Genomic DNA, 26,348 nt, shown 5'->3' with positions numbered 1-26,348 from the left:
ATATATATATATATATATATATATATATATATATATATATATATATATAGCTTGGGGTTAAATTAACAGTCAATTTATGTGCATATTTTTTTACCATAATAAAGGCTGTTTTTGCTCATAATGGCCACCCTTTCATTAAGGTGACAGAATTTTTATATTTGGGTGAACTATCCCTGTAATTGGCTCTGAGGGGTGATATTCTGAGACGCTTTTCATTGTTCTATTTTTATCAAGGGGGAAAGAAATGGTTTCAAAGCATTTGGACAAGGCTGAGCGCATAAATGGTTGAATTCATTTGCAATGGATGCTCAGAGTTCAGTTCTGATACAGTATATTCCCCATTTGCAGGTTAAAGAACGTGGTTTCACTCGAGTGCACTCCCTCAACAATGTTAACAGGGCCCTGCAGATCCTTCAGAAGAACAATGTGAGTTAATTGGTTCAACTGGCTGTTTTACTGTTCACAGCTTTTGGAATTTCAATGTTTCAGTTGAGCTTTTTTAATAAATGCAAGACAAAATTATGCAGAAGCAAAATTTCCAGTTTGATAAGGTAATGGTACTTATCCATTTCACAGACATAAAAGCTTTTGCTGCTTGATAAAATGTAGTGAAACAAGCAGACAGCTTGAATATGTGCTTGAAGAACCAAATAAAAGCCAAGTAAGATGGCAAATTAAACAGTCTGCTTGAAATCATTTTCCTGCAAATATCAAACTGCTGATATATAAAAATGACGTGGCTGGAGTATCCAATCTTTGTCTTGTTTAAAGTCAACATATAATCAAAACTGACCCCCGTTTACTGACTTGGTGCATGATCCTGATCGCATTATGTGCAATGAAGGATCTTACTTTCGCAATTTCTAGGTTGAGCTGGTGAACATTGGAGGAGCTGACATTGTAGATGGGAATCATAAACTGACCCTGGGGCTCATCTGGAGCATCATTCTCCACTGGCAGGTATGAGAGTTCAATACAGTGAAATCAGAGCCACAATCTTTCTGGTTTGCCTTCAAGGACAGTAGCCCCACTAAAGGACCTTTATCATCCATTATGTTCCCCTATCAAAGGTTTTATATGTAACACATTTGTAGTGGACTGTCATGTGCTTATCTGTACAGGAACTCGTTCCCTCTGTGTTTTTTTTTTTTTTTCTGCTCATCTGATAAGGTGGTCCTACTGTGGTTTATGTTTAAAGCCACCGATGTCGTCATCTTTCAGCTTATGTCAGCTGTGGTTAAAGGAATAAGGGCATTTAAGACTGAGTAACGTTTCTGCATTGAGATTCATTTAAAAAGTGACTGATTATTAATTATCATATTGATTTACCATGCAATTTACATCACACTCCTAGATATTTTGAGTGTTCCATGGTGTTATAATGCTACATAATGGAAATCTTTATAAACTGTTAAAATGTTTATAAAATGTCATTAAGATTTATTTAAAATAAGTTCATATTTTTATTCATCAAGGATGCATTACACTTGATGGTAGACATTTTTAATATTGGAAATATTTCCATTTTATAAATTTCTGTTCCTTTGAGCATAGTATTTATGAAATAGCTGTTTTAAATATTGTTAATGATCAGAAATATTTATTGAGCACCAAATCACTTTTTTTCGCTAATTTCGCTAATATTTATTCTAAAGACAGATAAACATGTATAGCAATGAAAGCCATAATATTAAATGTTGTGGTTAAATATTTACTGAGTAATCCACCATTTTGTTGAGAGGGGTGAAAAAGGTTTTTCTGTGGTCAAAGGCCAAATGTGGGTCACTTTGCAGAAATATGATAATTCTTTTAAAGAAGAATGTCTGAAGAACAAATAATGTTGAAACTAGAAATGCATCTTGTTTCCTTCTGTCAGAATAACTGCATTGAACATACAGTACCTGTATTCTTTTTCCAAAGTTTGCTTCAGAACAGAGTTTTAAAAGTTATTAAGTAGTCTACTAATACTCTAATGACTGCTAGTTGACATGTAGTTGCGTAGTTACTTGCTGTTAGTAGAATGACTAAAGTGGACTATTGGAATAAATATTTCAATATATTTTCAGACTGTTGTATAATACCTATTTTCAGCGGTTGTAAATCAAATGTTGGTCAATGTGCATACAGCCAATAATTATTGCTTTGCTGTTACAGGAATAAACTACATTTTAAAATACATATTTAAAAAATTATAAAATATATTTCATACGGAAAAAATTGTAATACTATACTATTTCTACTAATAATGATTTTATTTCTGAACAAATAAAGGGCTTCTTTCAAAACTCATACCAAACCTAAACTTAATATATTACCACATTCTTATACCTGGTGTTTACTTCTTGGCATTTCAAAGATGGTGATACGCATCCAGCGAAGATATTACTCATGTACATACAGTATATTTACCATGTACTGGGTGTTATCACAGATTTTTGCTGTGCTTGTCCTGTTAATTAAATTTTAATTAAAATCTCTCGGTAAATATTAGATTTATGAGGTCATGTTGCTATATTTGTCACCGTTCTGATAAATATGTATACATCCTGTCCTTTTGCCGTGCAGGTTAAGGATGTGATGAAAGATGTCATGGCAGACCTACAGCAGACAAACAGTGAAAAGATTCTATTAAGTTGGGTCAGGCAGTCCACTAAAAACTACAAAGACATCAATGTGGTCAACTTCTCCAGCAGCTGGGGGGACGGTTTTGCCTTCAATGCTCTCATTCACAGCCACAGGTGTGTAGAGTTGTTATTTCTGGGTGCTTTTTTTGAAAATCACAGAAATCGTTGGTTTCACGACTAATGAAATTGAAAATGAATGTCGTATATTCATTGGTCATAAACTGCATGGCTGAATACTGGCTTTGCCTAAAGCAATTTTTGAAGCTGATTATGGCTTATTGTTTTTCTATTTTTCTGTATAGTTCATTTGGGTAATGAACCAGCTGTTTCGATCTGCTTTTAGCCATTTCAAGCATGTGCCCAGAAAATAATTTATGTTATTAACTATCCTATATTAATTACATCATCTGCTTTGTCTTTTTTTATTTTTTGCCAGGCCGGAGCTTTTTAACTGGAGTGTGGTGGAGCAACAGGATAATGCCATTGAGAGACTGGATCACGCCTTTAACGTTGCGGAGAAGAGTTTAGGCATCGACCGACTGTTGGACCCTGAGGGTATGACCTCCTCCTTTCTTCTTCTCGCTCATATTAGCCTTTGAAGTTTTTCTGACTAATACAGACAGGGCTTTTTAAGTTCAGTTCTTTGGACGGGAGGAAACGTCTTGTTACATCAACATCTAAAACAGACTTTCATCACATAATTTATGCCATGGGGGTTTAACTCGTAGATGAGCTTGTACCACTTATGACTGGTTCTCTATGGACAGATCCAAAGGAAAGCGATCTAATATACAATACATGCATGATGCTTCTTTCCTATGGATAAGTCCATAAGGAACATGTATAGATATATCATTTAAATGACAGTTATATAAACACTGTCATTCAAAGGTTTTTGTCATGTAGTTAATAAAAATAAGTTTTCATATAAGAATGTTTTAGCATGTCAGAATGAAAGATCATGTGACACTGATGCTGAAAATTGCGCTTTGCCATCAAATATCATTTTAAAATAGAAAGCAGTTATTTTAAATTTTAAGACTATTTTACAATATTGCTATTTTTACTGTATTTTTGATCAAATAAATGTGACCCTGGATAACGAAACCTTAAGTCTTAAGTCACTGGAGTATATTTTTTCGCAATTACCAAAAATACATTTTTTTTTGCTTTCAAATTATGTATAAAACCCAATTTTGAGAAATTGACACTGGTTTTGTGGCCCATGGTCACAAATGCAGACATGGTCTAAGAGTCTAAGAGTCTAAGAGACGTCTTTTAAAAATTGTATTCCTCAACTTAGAAGTACACATACTACATTCAAATACAAAGCAATGTTTGCAGGGATGCTTTTCACATTCATCTAAGGCTCTAATAATCTCACATATGTCTCCTCTAGGAGTTAGATTAATTAAGTCCATTAAGTCATTGCTTAACTCATGGGCATATCTTTTCGCCATCGCAGATGTTGCTACAGCTCATCCAGATAAGAAATCCATCATTATGTACGTCACCTCCCTGTTCCAAGTGCTGCCTCATGGTGTGAGCATGGAGGCCATCCAAGAAGTGGAGACCCTCCCTCGAGCTACAGTAACCAAGGAGGAGCACTTCCTCTTTCAAACCCAACAGCGTTACTCCCAGCAGGTCAGAGAAGCACACACTCACAGACACGCTCCGTTCTGAAAGTGTGCAGTAATCGTAATGCATGGACCCATTAGCTCTGGCGCCACATACGTCTAATATGAAAGCCTGAGACTTCTCTGGTTTCAAAAAGGTTTTCAGAGGTTCTCAGGATGTCGAATGCACCTCCATCTCGTCAACACACTTTGCCAGCTGACATTGAATTATGTTTTGTAATTTGTGATCTAATTTTGCCTCTCTGCATTCCAACGTCCTCATCGTCCTTCTCACTGCCATATCCAGCTCATTGCTCCATCGCTCAACTCTCCTCAGTATTTCCATCCATCTCTGTGGCTTTTGTTTGCTTATTTCAGTCTTGTCATCTCTTAGATCACAGTCAGTGTGGCCCAGAGTCGTGTCCGCAGCCCATCTCCCTCCTATAAGCCTCGATTCAAAAGCTATGCCTTCACTCAAGCTGCCTACGTCAAGACTCCTGAACAGCAAAGGAAGCTTCTCACCACACAGGTTGGTCATTGCTGACTGCTGGTTTTCCGTATTGTTACCAGGTAATGTAGTTTTTAGTGTACAACAACCTGAGACTGATTTCAGTGTCCTGCTTCAAAAAAGCTTTTCCAAATATATTACATTGACCTGGCAGACAACAAAATTCATAAAAAATTCCATAGATTTGCAGTGAGGAAGGGAGACTTTTTCTTTAAGGATGGAACCGTCCAGAACACCTTACCATCTGCACAGCAACACACAAAAACTAGTATTGTGAGTCCCACTCATATTTTTCAAGGAAAATGTAATAATCTATTTTATGCAGTATTTCAATATCACTCATTGTCAGGGCTCTAGACTCATTCCTCCCACTGGTCGCACTAGTGCAACTAACTTTCTTAACTTTTCACACCAACTTACAATGTAGTCACTTTTTTAATCATATTAATGACCTTGCATGTGAATCATTATATAAATTTGAGCTTTTTTTTCTCATGATTAAGACGAGACGAAGACGAAACGATAACAAGGTCAGTAAGCAACTGTTACTATATCAGCATGCATTGACAAAATAAGATGAGACTGAAATGTATTCATAAAACATAAAAGCTTTACTAAAAACATCTTTTTATTTTCATAAAAAAACCAGTATGTACACTATTAGCTGCACTTAGTTCACTGTTGCATGAATACACTTTATGCTCGGTGGTTTGCTTATTTGAAGAAATCTGGCAACCATACACACATGTTCAGTCTTTATTGTGGTAGCATCGCAGATGATGATCTAAAAACAGTGACAAACAAGCTGGACTAAAATGAGTCAAACCTAATTGGTTAACAGGGAACATGTTCCAGTCAGATACCAAAACAACTGAACATTAAGCACTCGCACCAGTGTGACTGCGTGAAATTTTAACTCGCACGTAATCAAAAAATGATTGCAGTCTAGAGCCCTGATTGTATATATGACATTGTGTGTTCCTGAGATTTTGTGTTACTTTTATCTACATAAGGCATCTCTTTTTGACCAACTTCTAGTTGATGGAACACTGCCACATTTTTACATTTTTAGAAGAAAATGTGAGTGGTGCTTGTGAAAACAGTGTTGCTATTTTTAACTTAAACTAAAACCATTACAAATGGAGCATTGCTTTAGTTCAGGAAGGCCACATTAGTCAAGCTTACCTCAGCTGACAGTCAGCTGTTCCTGATGTGTACCAATCCAGTTTTGACACCTATCACAATCTCTATTTAAATCCTCATTCAGCCTGGTGCACGCCACATCTATCCCCACATCAGCTTGAACCAGTTATATTCTGCTATCGCTTTGTGTTTGTTTGTTTTTTTTAGTTTTACAGTAAATTCTATTTGTGTTTTGCCCTGTTTACAACAAACTCATAATAAACCGTGAACTGTAATATATGTGAATGATTACTGGATCCGTTCTGTTAACCCAGTGGGGTTTGACTTGCTGCTCTCCCCACTCATGGACAGGCGCATGGACTTTGCCCATAGCAGAACCATACTGCCAACACTAATTGTATGCATCATAAATATAAATATACATTTGACTAAAGTGGCCCAGACTGAATTTACATTTGGAGATGGAAATAGAGCTGAAACAAAAATGTGTAAATAAAAAAATCTCTCTCTCTCTCTCTCTCTCTCTCTCTCTCTGATAAACTGCTAACTGTTATAATAAAAGGTCATTAAAAATTTCTAAATATGAATAAATACTAGGGTGTTGTGAGTGGCTGTGAAAGTATTCTGAGTGTTTTATTTTTTTGTGGGCAGTTTCTGGGTGGTTAGTCACCCTAGATATTTTGGTCCCCAAGATATGACTCAAGTCTCTTCTTTACTGTCAGTCTATAGGATTTTTTTCGCCGGTCGTTCAGAAGAAAACTGTAGGCTAAAGGTTGCTTTAAAAAACTTCTTCTCAACAAGTTGTGTGATTCGAGGATTTTTTGTCCCTGGCGCAAATGGTACTGCAAATTATACACCGAATTTGTAGAAATATATGCAATACCATAAGCACCACTAATATACCTTGTGACAAAATATAAGTCAAAACCAAGAAGCCTCTCACAATCTTCAAATTCAATCTGAAAACACCCTGATATTATCAGTCAGCCAGTGCATTTCACTCAAGCACATAGGAGGACAGAGGGTATTTCCCAAAGCAGGAAAAGAAAATTAGAAGGCTAACTTTAAAGATCACCCAGCTTTTGAGGATGAAACAGTCAGAACTCTAGGGGCTTTAGTGACGCGCGTGTGTACCCATGATTAGTCAGCCAGTCCTACCTCCTCATTGCCAATATGCTCTTTAGGCAAGTCTTGATTTAATGACAAAAAACTCGATATTTGTATTATTTTTAAATCCATACATCATCTAACCCATTCGTCTCCTGTCTATCTGCCTGCAGATTCCAGACAAGCCCGATGAACTGCGACCGTCCCCCAGTCCCCTGCCACAGGGGCTAAATGAGCTGGAAAGCTACCAGAGTGCCCTGGAGGAGGTCCTGACCTGGCTGCTCTCCGCGGAGGACGGCTTGCAAGCACAGCCACCCATCTCCTCTTTTGTCGAAGAAGTCAAAGAGCAGTTCCACACCCATGAGGTAATATGCTAGTTTGTGTTTTAAAGCTTTCGAGGTGAAAGTAGATGAGTGTGTTGATGATTCTGCTGGCCTCGGGTCATATTTTTTTAGCTGGTGAGGTATTGTTTGAAAAAATCGACAGTAATTTAAATTTTTTTTTGTGTACCACTAGAACAATGATTAAAGTTTGAATAACTTACTTGTTAAAAAGCACAACTGGATTTTGGTTGAATGTTGAAAGGTTGGCATGAAATGAAAGTTGTTTTCTGTTTTCTAATTAGTTATTGATCTTGTATTTTAAACGATTCATCCAAGATTGTTTACTTTTACAGTTAATTAAGATTCACTTTTTTCTGCTAAAAGTGTGAACTGTGTGTGAGGAGGAAGCCATGGCTAAACTAGCTATAATTAATTGTGAATGTTGACTGTACAGTTTAGCTTAGTTTTAGTGTCTAGCATTTTGTGTCACTGACACCAAATTATCACATAATAATGCAGTGCCTCTGCTGAATTGATACATTATAAGCACAAGTGATAAAGTTGTTTTGTTTCTACATTTAACAGTTTTCTTGTCTTTTTATTGGTAGGTTTAAAAGAGAGAAAGAAGCATGAAATTGGCGCTCTCGTTCTAAAGTTGTGCCACATATTATTTGAATTAACATTAATGTCTTAATTATGATGTCAGAGCTGATAAGTTTATACAGTTATAAGGGCTAGTGCACAGCTGTCAGATTTCTGGTTGAGAGCAAAAACATTTTTTTTCAAGACAGTGTTGTCATTTCCTATGTCTTTTCAACATTTGCAGACTATAGAGATTCCCTTTAGAGGCGATCCAGGAATTGCTATTAAATCTAGCTGTATTTGCTGTGATTTCATGAGCTTTAGCTGCCATATGGCAGTTTCAGATTCCTACATAAGCTAAGAGTCTTATGGTATGACCTTTGCCAAGGTTAAAGGCCGTACAGGAAATCATATATCCAGACTGTCCTTTTACAGCTTTTGTTCAGCAATTGCTTTATCAAATAAAAAGTTAAGATTATTCTAAGAAACAGTTATACATTCATTTTGTCTAAAAAGAAGAAAAGACTACTATTTTGGTAGATACTACAATGTTGTTCTTCATGTATTTTGCACAAATTTTGTGAATACTTATACACTATTGTGTATAAAGTGAAATGCTCTTCAGTTGTTTATTCAGTATCTGACATCTGGTCAGTATAAGATTGATGTTTTACACTTGTGTGAGATGTATAGGAATGGCTCTAAATTTGGACAGGTGAATAATTTCTTCAAAATAACTTTGAACCCTAAGGGTGAAGGATGCTGTCTTAAAGTTGTGGAGCTGATGTATTGTTCAAGAAGTTGTGGGCTGTTATTATTAACCCAGATCTTCGTATGCCCCCCGTGTTTACAGTCTCTGAATAAATCGGATTTCTCCACTCGTGACAGATGGTAATTATAAGTGTTTCCCCTCAGTTTCATATTCCAACATCTTTTAGAATGGTTGGTCTGGGAGTCAAAGGATCAAACTGTGCCTTGCGTGGGTGTGAATTGAAAAGTTATCTGGGGATATTAAATGACTGAGAGAATGGCATGATATAATGACTGAAAAAACCCATTGAGGAAATTGTTAAAGATGAAAACAGATGTAAAGAGTTGTTTTAATTTATATGACAGTGCAAAGAAACAGAGACGTTAAGAGAACTCTCAATTATTATTATTATTATTATTATTATTATTATTATTATTATTATTATTATTATTATTATATTAAAAGATCTGCTGTGATGGAAGCATGCAGTTTTTTTTAAGGTTTTAAAGATTTTGTATTATGTTGTTAGTGTTTAAATGTTCAGAAGTTGGGTCTTTAAAATGTTTGTCATTAAAAGTCTTTTAATGGAGTCTATAAATGTTCTAAAATATTATAATGATATTTTAATATTTCTAATTCAACATACTTTAATGTATTCTTGTGATGGCAAAGATGATTTATTTGTCTACTCTTCATTGATGTTTCAGAAGTCATTCAAAAATGCATTTGGTGCTCAAGAAACATTTCTTATTACTGTTAAAAATAATGCTGATTAATATTTTCGTAGAAACAGTGACGCATATTTATATGTGATGAATTGAAAGTTAAAAAGAACAGCATTTATATGAAATGTACGTCTTTTGTAATAATGTAAAAGTATTTACTGTCACTGGATCAATTTGTTGTTGTTTTTTTTGTTTGTTTGTATTTTAAAGAATAAAGAGATCTTACTGATGAACATCATATCATATGTCTGTCCAGGGCTACATGGTAGAGTTAACATCTCATCAGGGCAGCGTGGGCCGAGTTCTCAAAGCAGGAAGTGTGTTATTGTCTGGAGGGCAGCTGACTGATGATGAAGAGAGGGAGGTGCGGGAACAGATGAATCTGCTCAACTCTCGCTGGGAACATCTGCGTGTGGCCAGTATGGAGAAACAGAGCAGGTGGTCACATGTTTGCATGATAAGCCTTTAGCCAGAAATATAAACCTGTCACTCTTCTTAGGAAGAGTGCTATTTACAACCCTCATATAACTGATGTTTTGGAACATTTCTAGGCTTCATGAGGTTTTGATGGACCTGCAGCACCAGCAGCTGAAGCAGCTCTCTGATTGGCTGGATACAACCGAAACTCGAATTAAAAGAATGGGAGTGCAGCCTTTAGGACCTGAACTTGATGACATAAAGCGACAAATTGAAGAGCAAAAGGTATGTACTGTCATTTTTGGTGGTTTATAGGTAAATGAAAAACAAATAAGTAAAGACATAATTGTCCCTACAGCTATTGCAGGAAGATCTGGAGTTGGAGCAAGTGCGAGTGAACTCTCTGACTCACATGGTGGTGGTAGTAGATGAGAACAGTGGTGATGGCGCCACTGCAGCCTTGGAGGAAAAACTGCAGGTAAATTTAGTCACTAGAAAACTACTTTTTACTTAATATCCTAATGATTTTTGGCATTTAAAAAAAAAATTATTATTGACCTATGACCCGTATATACCCATGGTACTTATAGGCCTGGTGGGTTGGCATTCGTTTTTCAATTTTGACATAGGGCTGGGCGAAATATTCATCAATATATTCATGAGCAGCTCCTCAGTAAAGAAAGTTCTTTGATTAGTGGTAAATCTTCATCACCTGTTTCCAAAAGGAGTGCCAGCCAATACACAGAACCGTAGATCACTGACAATTCACAGGCAATTCTTTTGTGATCCGTTATTTGCCGTGTTTATTTATTACAGTTCATTAAACGTTTCGTTCTTCTTTTATTTAAATAGCCGCCCCTTTACTGTGTCAGCAATTACTGTGCTGCTAATTTCTGATTTGGGAGTGATTTGTTTGTTAGAAAAATGCCAAAATGTGTGAAGTCGGCTGGATGAATGGTTCCCGTCATAATAACACACAGACAGCCACACATTTATTAGATTCCTGCATTTATTAGAGAGAAGAATATGTTTAGCCCCTCCGTTCGAAGATTCATGTGATTGCCACTCTTAAATTTTACATAACCAAAATGTGTGTGAATGGAACTGCATTAATTACAGAAATACAGGCCTGACAACCATAATCCTCTGTGTAAATGTGACTTTTGTAACCACAACCACTGCCCTAAGGTCTGACCCGTTGTTTGTACCAACTGTGGTATAATGATTTGTTTACTTGATTCGGTTTTCCATAACACCCCCACTTTACTTACACAGAACCTTGGGGAACGATGGGCAGCGATCTGCAAATGGACCGAAGAGCGTTGGATCCTTCTTCAAAAGATCCTGCTGTGCTGGCAGCATTTCTCTGAGGAGCAGGTACTGAATCCTTCCAGACCGTGCCGAAAAAGCTTTTACAATGCATTTAGCAGCTCTCAGAATGCCTTTTGAATCCTGCCTGTTAAATGACTATAATGAGAGCATGTCTGGGGAAACATAAAGGTTTTGAAGACCTCTTTTCTCAAGAGAGTCAGCGCGATAACATCACCAGTGCTCAAAAGAAACAGGAAAAGCAGCAGTGCAGAACACATCTCACAATCTCCCTTTAATCCGCTGTGCTTGTTTTATAGCTGCTGTTTGATTCTTGGCTGACTCAGAAGGAGGAGTTAGTTCAGACTATCCAAAGCAGCGGCACAAATGACCCAAATGAAGTGGCCGCCAACCTAAGGAAGCTCGCGGTAAGTTGCCACACATAATCCAAACTCAATGAAGCATTAAAGTCAACCTGCTTTGCATGTTTAACAATCAAGTCCTGGTGGATAAAATCGAGTATTTTGAATTTTTTGGCTTTTTGAGTATGCTGCATGGTGTAAAATGTTCATGTTGCAGAAGTAAAATGGGTTTTGAATGACGTTTTATGTTGAAATCCAATGTAATGTGTTTGAAATCAAGTCTTTTTAGTGATGCAACACAATTCCCAGCTAGTATTAGATATTGTGTAGTTCTGTTTTTCATTGTTCTCATTGGCTGGCTGACTTTGAAGTTATAGTCTAGCGAAAAATTAAAATTTTGTCATGGCTTACACCCCTTCACGTTTTTTTCAAACTATGTTTTGAAAAGTGTTAGTAGCAAGATGCTTTTAGGTCACACTGGCGTCCATAGTATAGACAAAAATGAAATGGCGCCCCTTTTGTTACTATTGCTATGTCTGACAAGTCACAAGGTGCTCTCATGCCACACATGATGTACTCATGCAGTGCTAAGCAAAAAGATAACTGACAGCAATCTGACAGACAAGACAAAGCAGGTTACTTTTGTTATGAAATAAAGTCTAAGCTTTAAAATTGACACTTTTTAGAAATTCATACTATAAATACAATTTTGTGGCTCTTTAATGCAGTCTGACAGATCGCTGTAGCGCTTCAGTTCAAGAGGCAAGTGAAACGATCATCTCTTAAAATAAACATGAATGAACATCAGAAGGTGTCTTGTTTCAACCGTGGAAAGATGTCAAAACACACCATTTTTCAAGTTCAAGTCTACCATCATTAATATACGCTGTTGTTTGGTTTGTCGGACAGACATGGTAGATTTAATGTTATGATTGGTCAGATGACCCGTCAATCAAATTCCCTGTGAAGGGTCAATTCTTTGGTTTCCAACATTCTCCTAAAATATATTTTTTGTGTGGTTCAGAATGACATGATGGTGAGTAAATGATGACAATTTCAGTTTTGGTCCGGACTATTCCTTTTAAGGGTTACTCCACCCCCAAAGACGTCATCTGAATACTCCAACTACCATCAGCGCTTCAGCCATAACATTATAAAGCGACGAGAATACTTTTTATTTGGAAACAACATGCACACATATGTACGCAGTGCTGTGTTAGATATGGGGTTAAGTGATTAATGACAAAATTTTAATTTTGGGGTGAAGTAACCCTTTAAGAATAAATTTCAGAACTTAAAGACTATTGCCTGAATTTCGTTCCTCAGATTTTAAAAGCAGACCTGGAGTTGAAAAGGCAAACCATGGACAAGCTTTGCTCCCTTGTTCAAGATCTGCTGACAAACATTAAGAGCAAAGAGGCTGCTGGGAAACTAGAGGCAAAGCTGGAGAGGTTTGCTCAGCGCTGGGACAAATTGGTACAGTCGCTTCAGCTCACCAGCACCAAGGTGGTTATGCTAATGCAATTCCATTTACTGTGTCTCATCTTTTCCGCAATACTGTTCCATCTATTTCCATTTATCTCAGAATTTGATATGGCTTCCTGCATGGCCATGCCATCACTCAGAATAAATAAAGCGCTCTCACTGTATCGCACACTCTCTTTCATATGCACTCAAGAATCAGACTTCTATACATTTACACATGCGTGTCTTACAACTTTTGTCCCTCTTAGTTTTCAACTATTGTCACCACATCCCAGTCGGAGCTCACGCACACAACCATGGCAACTGTCACCAAGGTGACCACGAACCAGAAAAAGATGGTGAAGCATACTAAGGAGGGCATGTCTACCCCTCCACCTCAGAAGAAGCGACAGATTGTCGCTGATTCAGAACTGCGGAAAAGGTGAGCTTATGTTTCTCGGTTTTGTCACGGGTCACTAAATGTGGAGGACCCATTTATGACAACCGAAGCTTTGCTTTTGGGATTTCTGTTCGTGAGTTTAGTTTTTTTTTCTTAATGACAAAGATAGTTCAATATGTTTTATCTTTAACACGATTCCTAGAAAATTATAAACTTTATTTAAAAGCTAATCAGTTTTGTAGTGTTTATACTTAAAATACTTTTTTTCCCTATGTTGATGTTTTTCCAAACATTAAGTGTTGATGAAATATTTCACTCAAGTTCTTTACCAGGAAGGATCAACTCAAGGCGAAATAAAACACAAGACAAGTTTCTGGATTTTAAGGCTTGCAAGGATTGGGCTGTTTGCAAGCGGGAGAGAAGCAGTGTTTTCCTTAACCTCCCTTTTTTTAAATATGTTTTAAGGCTTTATTTATAGAGGAAAAGACAAGATACAGTAAATGAAAACAATTGATTTAATAATTTCAAATTTTAAATTAAAGACTTTTAATAATATCAAATGTCAATTCTAATGAAAGGCATTAAATAAATTAAGATTTAATAATATCAAATTCATGAGCATTATATGCGACTTGTTGCAAGGGAATATACCTCCCAGATATGCTCATTCTGTAGAGTATTTCATTGGATGTAATGAGTGAGTGGTGTATGAGTTTCATTGATTTGTTTTTTTGTTGTTGTTGTTGTTGTTGTTGTTTGATAAAACTGAATTTTTAACACTTCACTAGCTAGTTTGTAGATAGATGTCCATAAAACTGAATGTAGTATTTTAGTAATAATTTTATAAGATTAGAATAGATTGAAGGTTAAATAATTGCCAAAATAATTAAACAGGTCTTACTACATATACTTCATTGACATAAAACATAATAGTTAATAAACATAATAGAGACCTATTTGTACACATTTTCTCAAAAGCGTCTAATTCTTGAGAAAAAAATATCACCACTTTTTCACATGACACAGACACTTCATATTTAAAGGGAAATTAATCTAGATTTTTGTCAAGGGATTTTTTTTTCTATTACATACAACATATTTGAGATGTTTTTTTTCTATCCACCTTTTTTTGGTAATTTCTATGGGTCTAGCTTCCGGTCTCAACAACGACCAGCTATTTTTAGCTGTACAAAAGTTAGTTTTGCTGCCTGATACTTAAAATTGGTGCGTCTTACCATGTTATATTAATTATGAAAACACTGGTTTGTAGTGCAAACAATTTTACCATTTACTGCACATTGTTATTCTTCTCGTTTTCTACCTATAGCGGCTAATTAACCGGAAGTCTCACCCATAGGCTTACTTCTGCTTTGAAGAAAAAGGTGGATAAAATGGGACAGAGATACTAATGAAGTGTGCTTTTTTATTTATTTATTTTTTACAGTCTAGGCTTTTTCGTCTAAATAAGCTCTTTTGCTTTTTGGCTGTATGAGTTAAACTGCACTTTTGAATTTAAAAATGATGCTGAAACACAAAGCCTGCAGTGAGGGGAAAAATGCTAATCAATGCCTGAGTTCCAGCAATATTCAAATGACTAGCAAACAAACAAACAAGAATAACTAATTTGTTTTGCTGTTCTCTCATCAATTTCCCTACAGATTTGATGTGGACTTCACTGAAATTCACAGTTTTATGACTCGGTCAGAGGCTGTTTTGCAAAATCCAGAGTTCTCAATCTCCCGTAAGGAAGGCAGTGTGGCAGACCTCTATGAGAAAGTGCTGGTAGGGCTACCTCGACATGTTCTGTAGTGATTTGTCTGTTTCATAACAAATTCATGTGTAGTGAAAATATATTAGGCCACACAATGTATTATGCTACTTTTGAACTTTAAAAAATGGGTTTCTGTTGTGTTTACTGTGTGATTTTTTTCAATCATTCTTGAGGCAATTGATAGGGAAAAAACTGAAAAGTTCAGGAAGTTACAAGAAGCCACTCGTTCAGCCCAGGCTTTGGTGGATCAGCTCACTAGCGGTATGCATGAATTCTAAGTGATTATTTTCATATGCACATTCATTTCAGTTCAAATGTCTTGTAAACGCCCCTTGATTTTCATCCGGTCTTGCATTATTCAGAACTCGTCCTTGTTGTCTCATAAAAGGCACACACAAATATCCCCCATCTTATTTGGAAGCTAATAAGCTACATTTTGCTGCTAATTAAAGTAATAAAATCCTGCATAATGTCATCTCTATTAATAATAGATAGAGATGTACATCGATGGGACGTTTCCCAGCTATTTTGAAAGTCTAAAGCCTTTGCCAGCTTAATTGCCTCAAATGCTGTTTCAATATGCATGAGTCTCATTTGTCCTAATGGATCTTTTCTCTAAAGATGGTCAGAATTCCGAGGACATCCAGCAGGCGGCTCAGCAGTTACGTGCTCGATGGGTCGACTTCTGCGCTCTCCTGGCTGAAAGGCTGGCATGGTTGGCCTACCAGACCAAAGTCCTGGCTTTCTACAATCTCTTCCAGCAACTGGAGCAGGCTGTGGCGACCGCTGAGAACTGGCTGAAGGTGCAGTCGCCTCCCGCGTGCGAGCCGGAGCCTCTGAGGATTCAGCTGGAGCGTTGCAGGGTAACCACCAGTGTCTGTCCTCGTGCGTGGGGTCTTGCTCCTTTGTGGATTTGTGTTTCAATGTGTGTCTGTTCTGTGTCCATATACAGGGCAAATTCTGGCTTTTCCTGTGTCTGGCCAGGTAATGCCCTTTACCCACTGCATGTGTTCATCTGATCTCATGCAAAAAAAAAAAACCAGCAAAACCTGCAATGATGTATTCATGCGGGATATTTTATGATCCTCAACAGGACAAGTAACCTTCAAATTTTTTTCCTGATCTTTTGACATAAAATAGCTTTATTTAATTTGAAAACATAAAATAACTTTGAAAATAGGGCTGGGCAATATATTCCTCATAGATCACTGACAAGCTACAGGTTCAGTATTGCAAATGAATTACCCGTGAAACCGAACCCGATATTGCATAGCTTGTCACTGATCTACGACTATTATTAATAGTATTAACTGCTGCTTCATTGGAAAACAGGTAATAGAGATTTACAGTTAATCAAGAAACCGGCTTTACTGTCGAGATGCGCATAAATATATCATGCAATATATTGCCCAGCCTTACTTGAGAACCTCCTCAACAATCCTTATCTACACATCCTTCCAAAGGTTCCCAAGATTAGAAATTAGTTTATTTTTACAAAGGTCCCTGAAGTTCTTTTGGCACAACAATTACAACCACAGAAGATAACGCTTAAAAATGACATTTTAAATAATAAATAACATAAAATATAATGTATATATATGTATAATTTAAAATCTACTTACCCTCAGAACAGATAACAGATAAATTTATCACTTACATTAACTTCACTTGAGGATCCCTTGTAGTGAATGGGTGCTGTCAAAATGCAATTAACCACATCAGTCAATCAATTAATGTCTTCTAAAGTGAAAAGCTGTGCGTCGACTATAAGAAATAGACTACAATGCTTTCTCCTGTTGTTCTTTTTATTTGTTTAGAACTCTTTATGTGAAGGTGTCATAATACATGATTACCTAACTAGGGACTTAGTAGTAGCCTTGTACTTATAAAGTACATAAAACGTACTTATTGTGCAACTAAGGTATGGACCACTCTGTAAGTACAGTTTGTAATTATGTAGATGTAATTATGTAGATGCACTTAAGTACATTCTCGATACACTTTTTTTAAGCAGTTTATGTCTGTAATATACTGCAATTTTAATGTAATTATAAAGGTATTACATGAATTTTTGCTGTGTATTCATGGGTTAAATCACACTAAGGAGCCGCTAGATAAGGTTTATTTTAGTAACTTTTGTCTGTGTACTTGAATTTATAATCACATTGTATAAAGTCTGCAACATATGTGACAATCTTTTGGTTACATAAGTAGCTGTGTAACAGACTCAGTCTGTTTTAAATGTGTAACAGTAGCAGCCTATTACATCTACATAATTACACAGCTGTAAGTACAAACTGTTCCATAACTTAGTTACATGGTAAGCATTTGGCATTTGTAGTATGATTACTACTATGTACTTACTAGGTAATTACTCAGTATTATGGACACCTTAGAATAAAGTGTTACCCTGTTTTGTACTTGTAAATGGTGCTTAATCTGTGCTTAATATTTCTCTCTTTATTCAGAAAAGACAACTTTTTGGACAGTGCTATTTTATGGTTTAGGGACTCGTATTTTAGCTGGAAGCAACAGTTAAAAACAACTAGTAATTTTTAAATACATCTTTTTACTTCTCAAGAGTAAGTGGTAGACTGGAGTTGTGTGGATTACTTGTGGATTATTGTGATTTGGACGCTCATTCTGACGGCACCCATTCACTGCAGTGGATCTATTGGTGTGCACGTGATGTAAATTGCTTCTAAATAAAACTCATCTACACACTGGATGGCTTTTAAGTTAGTAAGCTTTCAGCAAATGTACATATTTTTTTTTCATTTATATAGTAATTCTTATAGTTTATCTTGAAAGTTTTTTCTGAATTTCATTAAAAATGGGGGTAATTTTTATCTTGTTTTTATTCAAAAATAAGTCCATGAGATGTTAAAAAGCTTAGTTACAGTTTCTGTGTTTTGCTGACAGGTCCGATATAGTTGCCTCTTTTCTTTTCTCATTACATTTTGACAGGTTCACAAAACAGTCTGCAATAATTCTATCTTTCATGTCAAAAGATCAAGGAAAATCAATTTCTCTTAAAATGACCCCTTTGACGGGTACTCTGGCTGGCCTGGCTGGTGAATTTTAACTGCATTTAGATTTTTATGTGATTTAGCTCTGATGATGGTACTTACATTGGGTGATTTAATTGAAAAAGGAACACATTTCCACTGTCTGATGGCTGTGGACTATGTTCAGTAAGGTAGACGTGGCCTGTTAGATTAATGAATATGATATAACCGCCACAGAGACAAGTTGTGTGATTAAAAAAGTTTTGAGTGATCAAAGCTCTGCAGGTTTAAAGTCTTTCTTTGTTAATCTGTTCTTACCGCTTTTATCCTTGAGTATATCTGTACCTGACAGCTTCCTATATGAATGTCTTACTGCTTCTGTCTCTTTACCAGATTCTTGTTTCTGTAGTATATCTTTCAGAAGAGACATGTCTCCCTAAAGACCTTGAGTGTCTGTGATAATTTTATCATTTGATGTGATTAGCCCATTCCTTGTCTTACTATGCCCCAGGTTTACTCATTTAAGGTACCACACACACATGTAAATGAAGACTGATTCTAACCCACTATATACCCACATATGTATAATAATGAATTAAATAACTTTATTGTAAAAGTAATTTTACTACAACATATAATAGTGAATAAGTTTGTGTGTGTGTGTGTGTGTGTGTGTGTGGGTGGGTGGGTGGGTGGGTATATATAATTTTTTTCACTGCAAATATTCATATACAATAATTCAGAGAAATCTTTGTCTCTCTCAATTACAAAAATTATATAAATTAAATAAAGGTTTATATTTTACCTGAGAATCTCTTATGGCAGCAGACAGCATTAATGTAATTTGTTTAAGTTACATTGTTTTATTATACCTATTTTATTGCAGTTGTAAAAGCATTATAAACAGCATATATATATATATATATATATATATATATATATATATATATATATATATATATATATATATATATATATATATATATATATTACTAAAGGACAGAAGAAGCAATGAAAGAGCCTTGAATAGAAAACTCAAAGCTAAAGATGAGATTTTATGAAGTTTTTATTGAATTTGTGAAGTCTGTAAAAACATTTGCCTCACAACAAAACAATATTCTTTGTATTTGAATCAGTATAGACGTTTTGAAGTTATGAGTCAAGTTATAAGTGCTAAATATTCATGTTTGTTCCCACTTCAGGTGACGAGGGCTGACAGCAAAAAGATGGGGCCATTTTCCTGCCAGTATTTGTGCCATTATGTGACATAGTTCGAAACGTTACAAGCCCAATGCTTTATTGCCTTTCACAGGATGAGATCGCTCGCCTCTCCTCTCTACAACCACAAGTGGACAAGCTGCACGAACAACTTGAGGAGCTGCAGCAGAAAGAAGAGACGCCTGTTCTCTTTGATGCTGACATCTCTGCCTTCCAAGAGCACTACCACCATGTCCTCGAGGACCTGAGGGCCAGGGAGCGACAGCTTGTTCTTGGTGAGGGGAGTCTAGCGCTATTTGGGTTAATGTTGAGGGATTTTAAAAGTGGATCACTCACATACTGTACTATGACAGTACTTTTACGTGGGATTCAGACTGCAGTGTGGTCTGGTTTGATTACGTTAGCCTCTGAGCTGGCAGCATTTATATAAATCTTTCAAATCAACTAGCATCTCTATCCTGTTACGCCATAAAAGCGCCTGAAACTTTCATGGCCTTGTTCTGATTTTTGAGCACTCTCTGGCTGAAAGGTAGTTCATGTCTAACGAGTTTCTACACAATTTGGAAAGGTTTTTGACTATTTTCTATCCTGATTGTACGGGAATTGTGCTAAAATGTGATTAACAATGACAGAACTTCACCTTTAAATAGTAGCTGAGACATTATCAGATGATTTGAGAATAAATTGTTGTAAACTAATTAATTGAAAAAAAAATACAATGAACATAGAGAGTGAGGAATTTGTTGAATGTTGTGAATGATGGACATTCATGATCTGTGGAAAACTGCAGGCCTGCAGATGTTGTGTTTAGACATGTTTTGTTTTCTCTTGTATTAGTCCAGTCTAGTCTTCCACCAGCACGTTATAAGGATGTGATGGCAGCGCTTCTAGCCTGGCTGCAGCAGTGTGAGAATAAACTAGCCATCCCCTCCACAGCAGTGACTGAGTACCCTGTCATGGAGCAGAGGCTCAAAGACATCAAGGTATGTGCTTTTACAGAAGAGCTTACAGTGATATATTAAATATAACAAAAAATGCATTAACATTTAAATATTTTCTAAATATATACTGTATGTGTGTGTTTTAATATATATAATAAAATACAGTATAAACATTCTATTGAATATATTTACATTAGAATAATTATAATAATTACTGGAGGCTCTTTTGGTCACCATTGACTCCCTTAGCAGCAAAACAAATACTATGGAAGCCAGTGATGACAAACTTTCTTCAAAATATCTTCCTTTGTGTTCTGCAGAACAAAGTAATTTATATTTATAAATGTATACTTTATTTGCAGCTTGTGTTCAGATTTTTAAATAAAATCTACAGAATTATGCAAAGTTAATTCAAATTTGTTTTTAAATGTTTATTTTAATTTTAAAAGGTTCCAGATGTGATATGCACATTAATCTGACATATGTAAATGTAGAAAGTAAAATCAAACAACTACAAACTTAAACATTTACTTTAATATTTAATATTTATTAAATGATACTTTTGGTCCTAGTAGGTTCATTTGGTTTCCATGACAAAACTGTATCACTTAACTTGGTGATTAGTTATTATCACTATGGAACATATTTACCAATATGACACATTTACTATGGTAGATCATTAGGAAAATTTTATAAATTTTTTTAATCAATCAATATTTATAGATTGAACTATTATTGGTATTTTGCTTAAATGTCTTTTTTTAAATGTACTTTTTTGTGCACATTAAACGAGTGCCAAAATATTTTTCAGGCAATTCAAGCAGCACAGAAGGAGCATCAGGGTGGCGTGGATGACCTCAATAAAATGGCTGAGCAGGTGTTCCAGAAAGCGCCTCCAGAGATCTGTCAGAAGTACCGGACCGAGCTGGACAACGTGATGGTGCGGTGGAGGCGTGTGTCTGAGCAGCTGGAGGAGAACATCCAGAAGCTGCAAGATCACATGACCAAATTACAGCAGTTCCAGGCACGTGCTGAAACAATATGCTGATGAGGCTTTTTCTCAAATTGCACTGGCTCTAGTTTCTCTGGAGCAGACACACTTCACCTACACCACGGTGGGTGCTTTCTTAGTAAAATGTACTTGAATGCAGGCACCTGAAAATGTTGGCTGTGTCTCAACACCTAGTCAACTGCCTACCCAGAGAGCTTTTGTTTTCAACTACAGTCTTCCAAGAAGACAAATGTATTGCTTAAAGGTTGCTATTTTATATCTCGGGTCATGATTCACAGTTCAATAGAAATTAAACTCAACAATTACTTGTAACTAATAAATTGCCCCTTTTTTCTTTAAAAAGAGTGAAAATCAAGATTATTATGTGTATTATTTGAGCTGTGAAGTTGTTCTCTTTACTTCTAATGTCTTTGCAGTAAGTTTATTTTGTTATTGTACACACAAAAGGTACTAAGTCATTTTTTTTGTTAAAATTCTAAAATCATGTTAACACATACATTGTGTATGCCTTGTGGCTATACTTTTAAAATAGTGAGTGTTTGCTTATTTGCTGTTCGATCCATTCACGTGGCAAAAAAATTAATTAATTGATTAAAAATAAAATTAAATGAAATTGAAATAAAACATCAAAATAAAATAAAATAAATGTGGTAGCCAAACATATTTAAAAAAAAAAAAAAAAAAGAGCATAAAAGTGCAAAAGAAGCGATTACCTCATTTAACAGATGTAATAAGAGTACATAAAGGGATACTCCAACCCAAAAATTTGTCATTAATCACCTACCCCCATGTCGTTCCAAACTTGTAAAAGCTTTGTTTGTCTTCGGAACACAGGTTAAGTGTCCCATTGACTGCCAAGTAAATAACACTGTCAAAGCCCAGAAAAGTGCGAAAGACCTCGTCAGAATACTTCAGCTGCCATGAGGAATTCAATGTAAATGTTATGAAGCATCGAGAATACTTTTTGTAGTCAAAAAATAAAATAACTTTATTCAATAATTCGTCTCCTCTATGTCTCATTGATTTTTGTTGATTTCAAACACAGAACAGCCTACGTAGTGCGTTAAGTGGATCCAAATTGGCACATCGATGAATGCAGAGAGATACGCAGGAGACGAATTATTGAATAAAGTCTTTTTTTATACAAAAAGTATTCTCGTTGCTTTATTCTGTATTCTGACGATGTGTTTCAAACTTCACAAGCCTCCCAGATTGCATCCAAAATATCTTAAATTGCGTTTCGAAGACGAACAAAGCTTTTACGGATTTGAAACAACGTGGGGTTTAAATGATTAATGACAAAATTTCCCCTTTATTAGTATGCAAATGAAATAGTTTTACCAGAAACAACACATACTATTGTTAATGAAAAGGAATATGTGTGATTTTTTTAATATTTATTTTTTTACTGTAATATTTTTGATGTATATTTTTGTTACATTTCTATGGGTTGCTAAGGCAGAATGTGTGACTGCATCTTCAGATAACCCATTATTTCATCCCATGGTAGAATGATACAAAGACTCTGCAGAAGTGGATGGCAGAAGTGGATGTCTTCCTGAATGAGGAATGGCCAGCTCTGGGAGATGCAGAGGCTTTGGAGAAGCAGCTGGAACAGTGCACGGTGAGGACAGTCTTTATTTATTTAGCAATAAAAACTAAGTTTGTGGTTCAAACTAGAATAACGCTCTTGATGCTATACTGACCTAGAGCAAGATGTGCTAAAATAACAACCGTGATCCAGAAACTCACCATTGTGTTTCACAAACATGGCCCAAAAATTAAAATTCAGAAGAGAGTGCTTTTTATGCAGAGGCGAAGCGTAACCTAAATTAAAGCATTGGTCTGGAAGAGGAAGAGCTGTTTCTCATTAAGATGAAATCTGCAAAAATATGTTGGGAGACCTGCTAATATAGCTGCAGCGGTGGATGAATAAGCTGTAAACCCGTTGGGACCTGACTCAGTAAAGACCCAGCCTTCTCTTTTCAGGCAATGGCAGGAAATGATTTTTCATATTACTAGTCATGAAAACTGTAGCTTAACACGAAATTACATTTTTCAAATGGTATCTCGGTATTTTTGTGCCCCATGGTAAGTTAGCTGCAATAATGGCTTCAATCTAGTAGAATTGGGTCAATGCATTGGCATGACCTGGTTTTCACGATGGCCAAGACCATCTATTTCAAACATTCTCCTTTGATTTGCCAGGCTCTGGTGAACGACATCCACACCGTCCAACCAAGTCTGAATGGCATCAATGAGGTGGGACTGGCCTTGAAGAGGGAAGCTGAGACACCGTTTGCCATCAAAATACAGAAGATGCTTGATGAGCTCAATGCTCAGTGGGAGCTCATTTGCAAACAGGTAATTAACGGGCCACATGGGCTTACGGTGCATTATACTAATTAATTACGAGGTGGGGTACAATTTAGTCATCTTTAAAAGCCCACGCATACCATTTTCACACCTTGGTGATATCTAAATGAAACTTTGATGTTATTTTTCTGCAGTTTTCAGATAGTCATTAAAAAATGTGCTTTTGTTACTCCTCAGGCATATGCAAAGAAATCAGCCCTGAAAGGAGGGCTGGACATGACGGTGAGTTTGAGGAAGGAGATGCAGGAAATGCAAGAGTGGATCACTCAGGCAGAGGAAGAGTATCTGGAACGAGACTTCCAGTACAAGACACCTGAGGAGCTTCATAAGGCGGTGGAGGAACTGAAGGTTTGTTCCTTTCAAGCATGTTTCTTCAGAGGAAGATATTTTTATTTAGAAAACCTAATGGTGTTGCCAGTGGCATCTTTTAATTATAGCATCTTAGATGTTTCTCTGGAAAATTAAAAACATTTGTTGACATATAGCAATACTATAGAGCTAAACGTATTCATTTAAGACATAATATCTATATTATAGCTTGGATAACTTTTAATGTGTTTTGTTTTTTCTTAAGAGAAAAAAAATTGAGTTAAGAAGCAAGCTAATGCTTCTTTTTATTCTCCATTCTTGTTTCTGTTTATGAAAGAGTTGAGATTATATTGTTGATGTTTCTTTTTTGTGGTTGTATAATGAGGTGCTAAAATGGTTTAAAGGTTGAAATTTGAATAAAGTAACTGAAATAAAGTGTCTTAAATAATAGAGATTTATTTATGTAATTATTTTGTACTGGAAATTTGCACATTGGCAACCCTGCTACCAAAAAGACTTGTTTAGAATTTTATATGCTAATGTTTGTAATTTTGCAACTTTCTTTTACCAAAGCACTAAATTAATTCTAAATGTAATAAATCTTATTGCACATTATATCACACACACACACACACACACACACACACACATATATATATATATATATATATATATATATATATATATATATATATATATATATATATATATATCTCATGTGGTTACAGGGTTGAATACAGAACGTAGAACACAGCCAGATGTTTTTGGACTGACTAACTAGCAATAATTAAATGTGTTAAAATATTTTATTTCTACAAAGAAATCAATTGGGTCAAAATTATTATTATTATTGATGTAGGATACCGCAAAAAGAACAGGACCACTGAGGTGGAACAAACCAAAATCAACATTTTTAGAGGAAGACAGACATTGTTTGACTACTTTTCATGCTGTGTTAGGTTGATGTTCGATAATAGCTTATCTAACAACATCTAATCTCACTTGAGAACATGGGATTTGTGTCTTCGTTGCTTTTAACAACAGTCAGGGGACATCAATTTGTACCCCATTCATTGAAAGTGCCGAGACGCCAAACTTGAAAGAAAAGAAAAGCGAACATGTTGTACTGAGAACAAAGTGTCTGAGAAGCTCCCCAGACAGTTGTCATGATAGCAGAAGACTGACACCTAGAAAGCTGAAATATATTCATTTGCTAACAGGTTCCATCTCGGTGCACAGAAGCTTTTCACCTGTGTGTGATCCTGTTGCTTTGTGCTTTTTATGAAGTAAATGGGGCGCATTTTTGTTTAACTTTCCAACAGTCAACAGGGATCTTGTATGCTCTCTGTCCCAGTGCCAAACTTAGCTTAACATTGCAAGCAGGGGCTTAAGAGAATCCTGATGTTCACTAACCTTGGTGAAAACATCTGAATGCTCACGTAATCTCCTCTCCTCTCTCCCACTCAGCGGGCTCAAGAGGAAGTCCATCAAAAGGAAACAAAGGTGAAGCTACTGACGGATAAAGTCACCAATTTCATTTCAAAGGCTCCTCCTGCAGCCCATGATGCCCTGAAGGCAGAACTGGATGTTTTGACTTCTAACTACCAGCGACTGTGCAGCCGGTTGGATGGAAAATGCAAGACTTTGGAGGTGAGCTTGATACTGTGCCAGTGATGGGGTTGTGCTCAGGAGTCAGATAGTGTCTCGTTCATTGACATTTATTCATTTGGCAGACGCTTTCATCCAAAGCAACTTAAAGTCTTTTTTAGGTTTACACCATATCTGTGTGTGTGTGTGTGTGTGTGTGTTCCCTGGGAATCAAACCCACTACTTTGATGTTGCTAGCGCCAGACTCTTTCAGTTCAAACCGCTAATGTGGTTCTTCTAACCTTTGATCAAATTCTCAGGACCAAGGCCCAATGTGATATGTTTGACTAACCACATGCCCATTTCTGCTGGCTGTTGTAGGAGGTGTGGGCATGCTGGTGTGAGCTGCTGTCCTATTTGGAGTTGGAGAATGCCTGGATGGACCTACTGGAGAAGAAACTTGATGAAACCGAAAGCCTTCAAGGAGGTGTAGAGGAAATAGAAGAAGCTTTGACTGTGAGCGCTAAAAATCTTTGAGATAAACTTCATAGATGTTATGTGACCAAAAGGATATTATGTTTATCAAAAGAGGAAGCCTCTTGAAAGCCAGTCATATAAAAAATAGGCCACTTTAGGTTGTTTTAAAGAAAGATTAAATATAGGTTATTTAAAAGAATAGTTTTTGATCTGGTTTTCACATAAGGATATTATGTGGTTTTAGAAGCAAGTATTATGCATGAGTCATATGCTCTGTTCCTCCTTTTTATAACTTGACAGTCACCATGACCTGTTGATG

At 36.1% G+C, this 26,348-nt stretch overlaps 1 protein-coding gene across 10 annotated transcripts in view; it reads left to right on the top strand.

The window, feature by feature from the left end:
• Window positions 1–26,348, top strand: part of dmd (dystrophin) — a 91,826-nt gene that overhangs the window by 13,050 nt on the left and 52,428 nt on the right. For all 10 annotated transcript variants that reach the window (XR_006250549.1, XR_006250550.1, XM_043236006.1 and 7 more), the window contains 25 exons: window positions 349–426; window positions 868–960; window positions 2,566–2,738; window positions 3,061–3,179; window positions 4,090–4,268; window positions 4,635–4,769; window positions 7,172–7,363; window positions 9,636–9,817; window positions 9,931–10,081; window positions 10,155–10,274; window positions 11,072–11,173; window positions 11,425–11,532; window positions 12,793–12,972; window positions 13,200–13,372; window positions 14,989–15,112; window positions 15,275–15,362; window positions 15,723–15,964; window positions 19,422–19,602; window positions 20,165–20,310; window positions 21,080–21,292; window positions 22,791–22,904; window positions 23,489–23,644; window positions 23,834–24,004; window positions 25,433–25,615; window positions 25,934–26,068. Coding sequence is in view for 8 of the 10 variants with exons in the window: in XM_043236006.1 (XP_043091941.1) it covers window positions 349–426; window positions 868–960; window positions 2,566–2,738; window positions 3,061–3,179; window positions 4,090–4,268; window positions 4,635–4,769; window positions 7,172–7,363; window positions 9,636–9,817; window positions 9,931–10,081; window positions 10,155–10,274; window positions 11,072–11,173; window positions 11,425–11,532; window positions 12,793–12,972; window positions 13,200–13,372; window positions 14,989–15,112; window positions 15,275–15,362; window positions 15,723–15,964; window positions 19,422–19,602; window positions 20,165–20,310; window positions 21,080–21,292; window positions 22,791–22,904; window positions 23,489–23,644; window positions 23,834–24,004; window positions 25,433–25,615; window positions 25,934–26,068 (3,738 nt within the window). In the remaining 2 variants the exon portion in view is untranslated. The remainder of the gene's footprint in view (window positions 1–348; window positions 427–867; window positions 961–2,565; window positions 2,739–3,060; window positions 3,180–4,089; window positions 4,269–4,634; window positions 4,770–7,171; window positions 7,364–9,635; window positions 9,818–9,930; window positions 10,082–10,154; window positions 10,275–11,071; window positions 11,174–11,424; window positions 11,533–12,792; window positions 12,973–13,199; window positions 13,373–14,988; window positions 15,113–15,274; window positions 15,363–15,722; window positions 15,965–19,421; window positions 19,603–20,164; window positions 20,311–21,079; window positions 21,293–22,790; window positions 22,905–23,488; window positions 23,645–23,833; window positions 24,005–25,432; window positions 25,616–25,933; window positions 26,069–26,348) is intronic.

Source organism: Puntigrus tetrazona, chromosome 1 (genome assembly GCF_018831695.1).
Source record: "Puntigrus tetrazona isolate hp1 chromosome 1, ASM1883169v1, whole genome shotgun sequence".
In the NCBI taxonomy this organism is placed as follows: Eukaryota; Metazoa; Chordata; class Actinopteri; order Cypriniformes; family Cyprinidae; genus Puntigrus; species Puntigrus tetrazona.
The sequence above is the reverse complement of the archived record's forward strand: the minus strand, read 5'-3'. Positions and strand labels throughout refer to the sequence as shown.